Below are 12,536 nucleotides of genomic sequence, written 5' to 3' on the forward strand. Positions count from 1 at the left end.
GTAGAGAGCTTCTCCAAGAGAATCTGGTGCCCAGAAGTGTGCAAAAGTGTTTGCAATAAGATAGACTGTTTTAATTGTTAGAAGCTATAAGTAGCAACTATGCATAGACTCAAATGGTGTGCCCATAGAGGGCACTAGGACCAAACTGAGTCCCAATATGGCATGACAAATAGTTTTGGAGAAAACAGGTTAGTTAAGCCTTTCAGGACACATCCCATCTGGTGATTTGAAAAGAAAAGGTTGACGTGGCAAACAGAAAAGTCCTGAAATGGCAATATTTAACCTTTGTCTGTTCCTACTCTTAAGAACTTGATGGGCCAGTGACAACACAAACAACAACACACCAGAAAGCCTGGTCTGCAGAGGATCAAAATGCTGGATCATCCACCAAGCTGCAAACTTCTTCCAACATCCTGCATAAATGGGTTACCTTAAAGGACGCCTAACTACAAAGATGATATCCGCTACCATGGTTTGCAGTTCAAAAGACCTCAGCTGTCACCATTCAATCTCCTTGCATGAAGGTGTAGGTTGAGGAGATTCAGCTGCAGAATCCTCCCCTGTTGCTGTGATGGGAAGCCCTTCCGCAGAGGTAGCAAGATCAGAGGTCAAACGCACTCTGGGTACCACACTTTCCTGGCCCAGTCCAGGGCTATTAGAATGAATTGGGCACGGTCTACCCAACTTTACTCAGAACTAGAGGTGGGAGAGGGAATACTGGAAACATGTACAGGAGGGCTGTGTTCCATCGCAGTCAGAATGCATCTCCCAGTAACTTTCCTGAAGGAAACTCGCGTGTGCAGTAGGGTTGATACTTTGTGAATAAACGTAGCCATCAACCTCGGGATGAAGACCACTACTTGTGGTCTATCAGCCGACTCCTGCTCAGCTCGTTTAGGTGTTCTTGGGCCATTCCAGCTGGTTGGTCACCATTAAAATCTGCTGCTAATCTAGCCACCTCTAGAGGCCCCAGTTCTTCTTTGGCAAGAGGAAGTAGCAAGAGTGCCATCTCTTGCCTCTCCCTGAACCTGGCATTCATTCATTGGCACACTTCATCAGTAGGGGGTTGACTTCCTGCATTAAAATTATGGCTTGGTCTGCAGAAGTCTGTGCTGGTGCAGGGGATATTAGGAGGGGACGAAATGAAACTAGGGGCATTGCTCGTTTGAACAATCTGTAAAACCCATCAGTATGACTGATTGATTTCTATTGTGAGAAAACATTTTGGATTGTGCCCCCTAATGTCGGACTGTGGGTGTAAGGGGGTGAATGAAAGTGGCTTTGAGGCCGCTGCAGCAGGGGAGGAGGAAGCAAAGTGACTGCTACCCCTGCTGTGTGAATGGTTTCACTCACCACCACGTCCTCTGATGTGAAATGTATGGTTTGATTACTGAACCCACAGAGAAGGTTGCTGTTGCATTATAGTAAGCATCTTGAGTAGCCTCTAAGCTTTCTATATTGTTTGCGGAATTGTCAGCCTAGTGGCAATAATCCCAGAGATCATACTTTTGCGGAAACATCCTTAAATCACTCTAGTACCCAATCAGCCTTCTCCATGAAGAGTCAAGAGCCATCAAACAGCATGTCCATGAAGAATTCAGTTGCTCAGATCCAAGTATGCCATTTGAGCACTATATTGGTGCCCATGCATCAACTATCTTGCGTCTATGTCCTAAAAAGGAGGTGTATTCCTGCCCACAAAACAAGTGGCATTCAAGGAGCACAGGGTCTTTTTGACAAGGGAAAAATCTGCTTTCCAAAAGCATCAATATGCTTGCATTCTTTGTCTGGGGTTTAGAAAGAAAAACATTGAGGATTACTTTGTCACTGACACCTGTACTACAATGCATTATTTTATAGCATGTCTCGGTAGAAAATCAGGGCCACCAGAGGCCAGTCTGTGTCAGCTGACTTTAGGACGACTAACTGGAGAGGCAGCTCATGGTACTGACCTGGAGGCCATGTAGGCATCTGTGAGTGCATCAATAACTATTAAAATAGACTCCAAGGGAGCTGGTCTTGGCTGGAGTGTTTCAGTTAGTAAATGGGAATTAGTAGGCAGCTGCAAATCTAACACCTCTGCTGTTGTGAGCACTACCACTCCGAAGTAGTGCTTTTTGGTGGACCACATGGTGAGTCTATCACAGCATCTGAGACAGTGTCTAACCCACTGGCAGTCTTTAGGAGCCGTCAGAAGGTCGACAAAGTTGGGAGCGAAACTCAGGATCTGCATCAAATTGCACAAAATGAAAGAAACTGGCATCAGAGCGCAGGAGTGGTGCCAATATTACGTCCAAGGTAGTGCGAGGTCACTGCAGAGACCTATGTTGCCACCTATTGGCACACGAAAGTCACTCCTGGGAGAATTCTCCAGACACAATCTGCGGTTAGGTATATCCATCAGAAAACGTAAGCAAAATAAAAAATGTATAGAAATCCCATGAACTATGCAAAACCCAATAAAGGGATTTGCACAGGACTTTTGTTACATTAAAAAAGTTGCTACGAGCCTGTGCACTCGTCAAAGTGACAAAGTAGAGTAAGTACTCCTTCTTTCAAAGTTCTTTCATACCACAGTAATTTGTATTTAAATAAAACAGAAACGAGATGAACAATCTTTTGTGTTCTGTTCTTCTTTTACTGGTGATCGATTGCCAAGCCAACACATGTTCCGTCCGGGGTGGTACCCCAAGACTTCTTCTGGGCTATGAGGCAACGCCAGGAGGTATGAGGGTTCTCTGAGCAGGTCACTAATGCGTCCCAGCAATCTAAAAGAAGAAGGATGCGATCCGTTGCAAAGGTAGAGTCCTAAATATGGGACACGGCGGTGGAGCCCGAAGTAAGCTTCACTCTGAACCAGTTGTACTTCCGTTCCAGCTGGGAGCTGATGAGTACGGGGGCTGGAGGGTTGGAAATAAGCGAGTACGCTGACAGAAACGACGACCGCAACAGAAGGAACCGGTTCCTTCTGTCGCGGTCGTCGTTTCTGCCAGCGTACTCGCTTATTTCAGAATCACCCATTTGGACATTTACAGAGGGTCCCCTACTGTGGTATTCTCCATGCTACATATTCAGCAGCTCACTGCCGGGACGGAACCACAACCGGTTTGAAGTGAAGTGCAATTTTGGCTACACTGCAGGGCCCCGCCTCCAGGACCCTCCAGCCCCAGTACTCATCAGCTCCCAGACGGGACGGAAGTACAAGCGGTTCAGAGTGAAGCTTACTTCGGGCTCCACAGCAGTGTCCCATATATAGGACCCTACCTTTGCAACGCATCCTTCTTCTTTTAGATTGTCGGGACGTATTTGTGACTGGCTCAGAGAACCCTCATGCCTCCTGGCTTTGCCTCATAGCCCTGAAGAAGTCTTGGGGTACCAGCCCGAACGAAACACGTGTAGACTGGGTAATTGACAAATTAAGTTTAATGTTCATTAATTGTGGTCAGTGATAGTCCATGTAGTAGGAGATTAGTTTATTTAAATGTTGATATAACAAAATCAAATCCAACATGTTTCACAATCGGAGTCTCATCTCCAGGTCTTAAGCAATAAGCTTAAATATTCACAGACATAATTTCCAAGTTTATAAGCAGTTCCAAGTGAATAATCAACACATGCATATGACAAATCATAATGTGAGAACCTTTCATTTGGATAATGATAGAGCAATAATGCGTACTTCTGCAATTAATGTTGCCCAGACCATAACTACATTAAAAAGGGACGCCCATGATGTGGTTCTTCATATCAGATTGTTCCCCACAGATGAGGAAACTTTCAATGGTCTCCTCAATTTATCTTTGAATGGGCAACTTGATGCTTACATGGTCATTAGGAGCCTTTTCATGAGAATCTTGTTAGATAATTTTAATGAAGTCACATTCTGCATCTTCTGTCCTGAACAATAAGGCTGTTTCCTGCCCTTCTTCAGAGACATTCCAAAATCACCTTAGAATGATAACAGAATAGGAATTGTGACTGGCCACAAGAAAAGTAGATGCGACTTGGCTGGGGCAAATTAGATTTGGCTAAAGAAAATCTTTATTATGATAAAGTGAGAGGCACCAACTAAAATCTTGATATGACTAATCATAGGTTGCATATCATATTGCTTGATTTCCCAGTGTTTTATAATTTAAAAAAACCAATACGCTGGCACACTGTGTGATTTTCATTGACTTGTGAACTGCAACTTGTATGAATTATCTGTTCATTAATATGCATTAAATATTTGCATTAACTAGATGATATGTAAGTATGCAAAAAACCACCAAGGCCTAAAATATTTACTTTTCTCTAAAGTAATTTATTGATAAGGATTTTCTTCACTTTCTAGTAAGGTAATTAGGCACTTTATCTTAGAAGAAGATAACACAGTATATGGCAAAGAGGTCTTAGTGCCAACCTCTGCTTCGGAATCATCTTGTGGTTTGTCATTTTGATCTTTTAGTTGTTTTTTTATGCAATAAGCATATGATTTATCACTGGAAACCAAATGGCGCTCATAAGATTGGAGTACATTACTAAGAATATTCAAAACCTGCTAAAGCTGTTATCATCTGGAAAGCTCTCCATCAAGTCACAATAAGAGATACCAATTTTACTTGCAATAATATTAAAATGCTTTATAAAAAACTCTTCAACCATTTTACTACAAATAAAGCAAACAATCAAAATATATTCCTTTCATTAAGATTTATAAAGAAACTTCAGACCACCTCAGGTTTTAAGATGGAAGAATTGCACAGTGAGTGTCCGACTAGTGAAGTTGTAAAATTCAATAAAACTTCAAGAGAAAAATTTTACAATAGCCTGAACATTCCGAGTAGAGAGGAGAAGTAGAGGAGAAAGAGAAATGGAATATCAGCACATCATCAGCTGTACACTCACCTTTGGATGCTGTCAACAATCCTAATGAGCCGGAGTACTCGTAGAATGAAAACAATATCCAAAATTTGTTGACTACTATATGGACTTGCTAAGATATGAAGGTAAAAATAAAACACATATTTAGTATTATTACGTACACTAGTGCATTTAGAATTTATGAAGGTAAAGTAACTGACAATCTAGAAACAATATCCATATCAAAAGAGAAAAGAAAAGGATGTGCTTTTTCCTCATTGCCTGTTTTCCTAAATTATGGAAATTCCAGTGGTGTAGCTGCTCCTTTGGCCACCCGTGGAGGTCCCTGCAGTTTGCCGTCCATGGCGGCATTGAAGAGAGGGGTGGGATGCTGGCAAGATTCTGCCGATTGCCGACCTGCGAAGGCCGCATCGTAGAGCGGGTGGGGGTGTTGGCGATTGCCGCCCCAAGATGGCAGGTAGGTAGGAGCGGGAAGTGGCTGCAGTCCCCACAACTCGTGCCACTCGGGGTGGACCGCCACAGCCCCCAACACCCCTCGCTACGCCACTGGGAAATCCTTGCTGCGTTTTAGCATTCAAGCTGTCACCTTTACTTTGGTGCTTGTTCAAAAGGATCCTGAAGCTTGCATCAGAATGTACATCTGCAAACTGCACCATGAATGCACCTTCCTTAGGCATGTTTACAGTGACAGAATACATATCATATCATATAAAATGTTTATTTCACATGCAATGATCCATAAAACACAGTACAGCAAGTAACCGGACAAAAACAAATAAATAGATGACAATATGATCAACAATGTCGTAAAACAGCAATCTCATGAAACAACATCCCACAGTAAGAATAGGAGAAAGAAGAAAAGAAATGAAAAGAAAAATAAAGTGGGGTGACTTCAAGGGAGAAAGAGCAGCATCTACAATATATATAATATAAAAAAGTCCACTTTTAGGCATCATTGCTTCAGCACTTGACACTGCGCATGCTGATGATCCAGGCAGCGTACAGATATTTTGCCACCCCAACAACAATTACCTCTCTCGTGTCCGATCGTAAAGTATGTAGTGCGTGAGCATAATGACAAAAGCCCAAAAGGTTAGAAAGCAGACTCAGCCATTGTTTTCGTGGGCTATCATAGGCTGGACAGAAAAAGACAAAATGATGCAGAGTTTCTTCCGCTGACTTGCATGCAGGACATACATTAGAACTACAATGCTGCACGCCCCAATTTATACAGAAGCTGTTTAATGGCAAGCCCCCGTAACTATTTTAAGAAGAGTTGAAGGACAATAGAACCTAGGAGAATATCAAAAAAAGATTCATAGGTGGGGGAGAGCTTGATGTCTTAGAAATAATCAGTGAGACTACCCTTTTTGACACATTTCAGATCCCTCAACCACAAAAACTCTTTCAGTCATTCTTTGACCAAAGAGCGAGAGACTTGTGTTGCTATGGCAGGGGTTTCCCAGAGCAAAGGCAAGCCTATCTCGTATAATGTGGCTTTTATATAAGAGAACCAAGCAATCCTCTCACAACCTGGAGATTTAAGAAGATCCATAATCACAATTCTGTAGGATTCTAGTTCATCTGTGGACCAAATCTATGCCAGTGCAAGGCACGGTGACTCATAATAAGTTGATTTTTAGGAACAATCACCAAATCCAGGAGTTGGGGGAGGTGAGGGGCGCCCTGTGGGAGGTTGAAAATGCTTCTCACAAACCTTTTTTTGGTTTTACCAAGTTTGTCGCTTTTGACTTGGCCCCACAGTTCTACACCATACATAGCTGTATTTTTAGCTCTGATGTTATAAACCTCCACCACTGGTTCCAAAGAGTACACATGAGCCCGTTTGCGCAATTTGGTTACGGTAAGTGAACATCTCTTGATATGTGAGGACCAACTAATTTTGTGATTCAAGCAGATCCTCAAGTATACAAACTCTTGTACTTTTTCTAGAGCAACACCCTGCAACAAAATGTTTGCGCTAACAGATTTTTGAGGTTGAAAAATCATAAATTTCGTTTTGTTAACATTTACTTCAAGACCACGATTGCTACAGAAAAATAAAAAACAATCAAGTAGTGCCTGCAGACCACTCGAAGTTTTGAAAATGAAAAGCATGTCGTCTGCGAAGAGTAGCATCGAAATTTTATAAGAACCCAGTTTGGGTGCATTGGTACCAGGAAAATCAAGTGCGTGCACTAAATCATTAATATAAAGAGTAAACAATGTCGGGCCAACACACAACCCTGCCAAACACAGTTTGAATCTTGAAAGGGTCTGTGAGCTCACCGCAGTTGCCATACCTAACTCTGGCAGTATTGAGTGCATGCAACCTGATAAGGACAGATAGAATATTGAAGAACTCCCCACAACTTTGCCCTGGGAATAGAATCAAAAGCTGTCTTCAGGTCAACAAAGACCACAATAAGACGGCCCTTGTCTAGCGAGACTGTTTTCCAATATAGGGCACAGAAAATTTGTATTTGATCCACAATACTGACCCTATTTCTTAATCCCTCCTGAAGCTCTGAGAAAACAGATTAGTCCCATGCCCAATCATGCAGTTGATCCAGTATAAGATGACAGAAAAGTTTCTGCGATGTGTCGATTAGGCTGATGGGCCCATAATTCCCTGGGGCTTCTTTGTGCCCTTTTTTGGGAATTAGGACTATCTCCGCAGTCAACCAACAGCTGGGGATCGGGCCACCTGCAAGTATAGAATGAAACAGCAGCTGAAAATATGTGGCCCAGACCAAAGGTTCTGATCTAAAGAGATCCCCAGGAAGGGAATCAGGCTGAGTGCTTTATGTGCTGGAATTAAAATAAGCGCCATCATTACATCTTTGAGCTGGAAGGATAGAGGGAGACCTTCATCCAAGGGAAGACATAAGACAATCCTTAATTGAGCATTCTCCAGGTTGGTCTTACCTACATAACCTTTTTCGAAATGATCCATCCAGGTCTGTGGCTGTGTATTACAATTGACACCGGTGGTGGCATTCCGCCTGCCGTGAGCCATGATTCCTCAGAAAGATTTAACATCCCCTGCCCTAACTGCTACTATTAAATCCTCCCACATCTCCAGTTCCCAATCAATTTTGGCCTGATGAAGTGGCTCTTTATATTCCGTCCTAGTGCCAACAATGTTTTGCCTGTTTTGGGTTTTTAAGCTTTGATAAGGCAATTCCTGCAACTGGAATAGAACCAGGTACAGCGGGTTTGGACCCTTGGGATCTTGCAGACGCCTCTACTAATTAAGGCTTTAAGGGAACTAAAAAGACTTTCATGGGATGTAACAAAAGTTTGATCTGTAGTTGATGGCCCCACAGTGCTCAGTGCATCCAAGGTATCAGCCACCCGATCATATATCTGGGCCACCAGATTGGGTCCTTACAAACAGCCTCCCATTTTAGGGTCCACTTTTATTTCGAGATTGACAGAATACAATAATAATGGCTGCTAATATATTGCTGTGCTCGTATATAAAATAGGCGATAACTATGTAGAAATATTCTAGCACATCCCTTAGATATTCTCTCATCAAAACGGTCTGCCAGTCCTTTCAGTTTTAATACAGGAGGCCCATAAATTTCTAAATACCTCCTGATATGTTGCAATGGAGAAAGTTGCTTTTATGCATAGAAAATCAGAATGACTGACCTTGATGTATGATCCTGTGTTCTTTGCTCTGTTTTGATTTGTGTGTGTGCCTCTAGTGCAACAGAACATAGAACATCCTTAGTGCCTTAAGTAATCACAGGACTGTGACCAATAAATGCTGTTATTAGATGTGATACAATAAATCACCCCAGGACACTGAGTTTATAGCATCAATTCACTGATGGTGCTGAGCACATAGTTTAAATAACCCCAGGTATATAAATACCCTCAGGAATGTCACCTAAACATCATCCTCAGGGCCATGACCATAAATATGGCCTAAGGGGCTGAGAGAAGGTGTTTGCATTCAAGGCCAAACAATACATGTACATGAAAAGGAAAAGAGCTCTGTGAGTGGACTACAAAAAGAATACAGCAATGTGAAATGTGCCTCAGGAAAAAGAGACACATTAATAGAAATATGTATTTTACGATGCAACAAAAGGAATGAATAAAGTCCACAACAGAAATGTATTTGGAAAGGCAAGGGGACGTATGACTAAATAAAAATCACAACAATGGGAGAGGATAGACATGACTAGCAGGAATTACCAGACAAAGGTGAGGCTATACATTGTTGGCCCCCAACCCTCTCAAAACAAGGGATTATGGTGACGAGTGAAAAGGAAACAGGAAGAGTTTTTAAAGGCAGTTACCACCAGCTGTACCAGGGCAATCTGAAGCAAGCTGAGGGACTCATTTACACATTGCTAGGGCAAGTGTGTTTCCCAAAACTGTAGGAGTAAGTCGGTAGCTCCTCTTTCAAAAAAGAAATCTGAAGATCCTCTTGACTTCTTACTAAAGGCTCGGTCCTGGGGATGATTGATTATGGAGTGAAAACAAGGGTTAGCATCTAAGACGCGGGTGGGGTGAAATCGAGGGGGTGAAATGGGGGTTGGGGAGTGGGGCTTGGGGCTGCCAGCAAATGGAGCCCTCATACTGGATATCCCTATAGGCGGGGGAGGCAGGCTGTCCATTCTCTCTATGCCTAGTCAGAGGCCCACCCTTGCTACCTATATCATCTGTGTGAGTTATGGAGGCGTCGGTCACACCTTCTGGGCGTGTACAACAGATTCTTTGTCTAGTGGGGATGCACCATGTACTTGGTGGATAGCATTTGGTGAATAATACATGGTGGGTCCTCAGGATTTTTTTTGTTTTTAATGTGGTCTGGAATTCAGTGAGCTCGCTCCATGTGTGTGCAATGGGGCATTTGCGTAGCCCTCTTATTTCTTCCACAGTCACTCATTGTGTCAGTACACTCTGCAATTTAGTCAGAGAAGGGGGAGATGCACTCTTACAAGGCATTTAAAGTGTGTTAAGCTAGAGAGAGAGCTAGATAAACCAATCAGGCCTTCGCCCTGTCTGTCTTGGGTCTCTTAAATAATTCCAATAGACAGGTTTTAGGACTACATAAGCCAGTTATTCCAATGGCTATTGCTAGTGCATCGGGGGCCATATTATGTTTTTGGCGCATTTTCCTGGTTAGCTCTGGGCACACCTTTCAAAAGGTGCGCCCAGTGCTAACCAGGAAAATGTGCACATTATAGTGAATGCACTGGCCCCCAGGACAGCTACGAACTCATGCTGCCCTGGGGGCAGCACAATCAGGTGAAAACACAGAGTGCGAGCTTTGAAGCCGCTCCATGTTTCACAGAGCAGATGGCACCCTGCCTGCACTTTAAAGGGGGATTAGAGATCCCCTGGCAGGTGGGTGTATTGAGTGACTGCACCCGCCTGCAAGGAGACATCAGTGCAGTCCATAGTACCACCCTTTCCCCCCTCCAGAGGACTGCCATCAGCAAGCACACTGACAGTGCACCACCTTTTAAGTGGAGCACTGTCAGTGCGCCTCCTGACAGCTTTTTTGCCTCTGCACCCGCGTCTGTAATAAGGAGCAGTCGCAGAGACAATGGGATTCCCTCATTTGCATGGGCCACACCGACACGTACATGAGGGAACACCCTCTGATAACGCCGGTGCTCTATGTGTGCCATCGCTATTGGTATTAAATAAGGGGACGCAGAAGTGCGGCCCCTTCTGTTATAGCAAAGTGATTTGGGGGTGCGCAAAGCAGGCACAAATGCCTGTTGCACAGTGGCACTCCGGTACGGCCCCAGGTACCCTTCTCCGGTAGTGGGTGAGCAGGTTGAATGACCTCAACATGTGGAAGAAATCAGCTTCCGTGGTCATACATCTGGGGCGGTGGGTAGGAGTGGGCGGAAAGAATTTCCCTAATCTTGCTGGGGTAAAGTATAAATGTGTAGGATATAAAACTGTATTAATTATATGACATGCCATGTTTTGGTGGCTCAAACCATAGACAGGCAGGAGCAGGAAACATGTTTTCCAGAGTGAAAGCTTGCATCTAACATACATTACTCAACTGACAAACAAATTGAACATATCCATTTAGCAGATTTACTTAGTTTATTTAGATGTAGAAAATGAGTTTAAGACGATTTTATCTGTTACTGACCTTCGGGCATACTACAAAAATCAAGATTATGATATTAAAAAGTGCAGGAAAAACTCCTGGATATTGACTATTTAACTTCAAGCTTTACGCTTTACCATCTAAACCTCTGTTCCAAAGGACGCCAAACAACTCAATAACTGTGGTGCAGCACAAAGATTCCCACACTTTACACGTCACAATTTAGTTGCAAAAATGTTAATAGATATGAGACATGAAGGTGCACTTAGCACATGTTCCTTATGTGATTAAATGATGAATGAAAATGTTGAATTTGACATTACTATTAAAGAGTGGCTTTACTATAGAATTAGAGAATATACTTATGTGGATGTTTAATCATGCTAATGTACCTAATAATAGAAATCTTAATGAATTCTAGAACTATCCTCTCTTAGTAGATAATGTACTGTCTGTGAAGATGGAATTCAACGTTCATAAACTTATGCTGTAACTTATGAATAATACCTAATGACTTGAAACTGTGATTAAAACCATCCTCACATATGTAGAATGGGATTTTACCTGAAACAATATAGTTTATGTAACTTGTGCACTAATGTTACATGTATACATCTTTAAATGTAGTTCTCAGTCATACTTACACTTGATCAATTCAAAGATTTACTGTATGCCACACATATTTTGAATGTAATAACATATACTGGAAACTTATATTCATGTGTGTTTAATGTGCACATGCATATTAAATGTGCGCCATTGAGTTAACGATTTAAGTTGTCTTGACCATTTAGGCCTGTATTTCACAATGCTGCATTTCATAAAGCAGTTCTTAATTTTCTGCTAACACAACATTTCTTGCAGGTATTCGAATGCATTGTTAGTTTACGACAGATACATTACTGTACTAGAGATAGAGGAAAGAGCCTGAGAAGAAGACCTTAACCCCTTCCCTGCTCATGACGGAACCACTCCGTCATGAGCCACGGGCGCCGTGTGCTCATGACGGCGTGGTTCCGTCATGCTGCGGCCGTTGGCGGCCGCTCCGGCCACGCGGCGCCGATTCCCCGCCTGTGCGGGCGATTAGCGCGAGTGGGCGGAGTCGTGACGGAACCACTCCGTCATGGCTCATGACGGAGTGGTTCCGTCACGAGCAAGGGGGCGCCGCGCTGCCCCCAAACCCCCCCAGCGCCGCGGCGAAGGGGTTAACGAAAGTACAGGGGGAACCAGAGCGCTAACTGAAAAGCCTATTCAGCAATGTCTCGAACTTGTTCCGAATGTGAGAAGGAGATGTCCTTCTCATTTTCAACCTGTGAATTTCTCTGGATGTTACAGTCTGCAATGTGAGAACTGGGGAGGAGCAAAAGAGCCCTGAAGGTGTATTCAAGGGGGTGTTACCTACAGACTTTGTGTGATATAATATACTGTTCACCCTCGTTGTAGGAGAGGGATAACTACCTGTCCCAGACCGCCATGGCTGAGGAGAGGAGTCCGAGAAGCTCCAGCCATTTTCGGTGCTATATAGCACGTGTTGTTTTCCCGCAGCGCCGGACACCATCGTTGCGGGAGA

General features: G+C 43.3%; 1 protein-coding gene across 1 annotated transcript in view; it reads right to left on the reverse strand.

Moving 5' to 3' along the window:
• The window catches only part of LOC146820941 (two pore calcium channel protein 1-like), a 653,069-nt gene that overhangs the window by 156,305 nt on the left and 484,228 nt on the right, over positions 1-12,536 (reverse strand). The window contains exon 13 of the mRNA XM_085609765.1: positions 4,891-4,978. Coding sequence (XP_085465891.1) covers positions 4,891-4,978 — 88 coding nt within the window. The remainder of the gene's footprint in view (positions 1-4,890; positions 4,979-12,536) is intronic.

This window comes from Triturus cristatus, chromosome 6 (genome assembly GCF_964204655.1).
Source record: "Triturus cristatus chromosome 6, aTriCri1.1, whole genome shotgun sequence".
In the NCBI taxonomy this organism is placed as follows: Eukaryota; Metazoa; Chordata; class Amphibia; order Caudata; family Salamandridae; genus Triturus; species Triturus cristatus.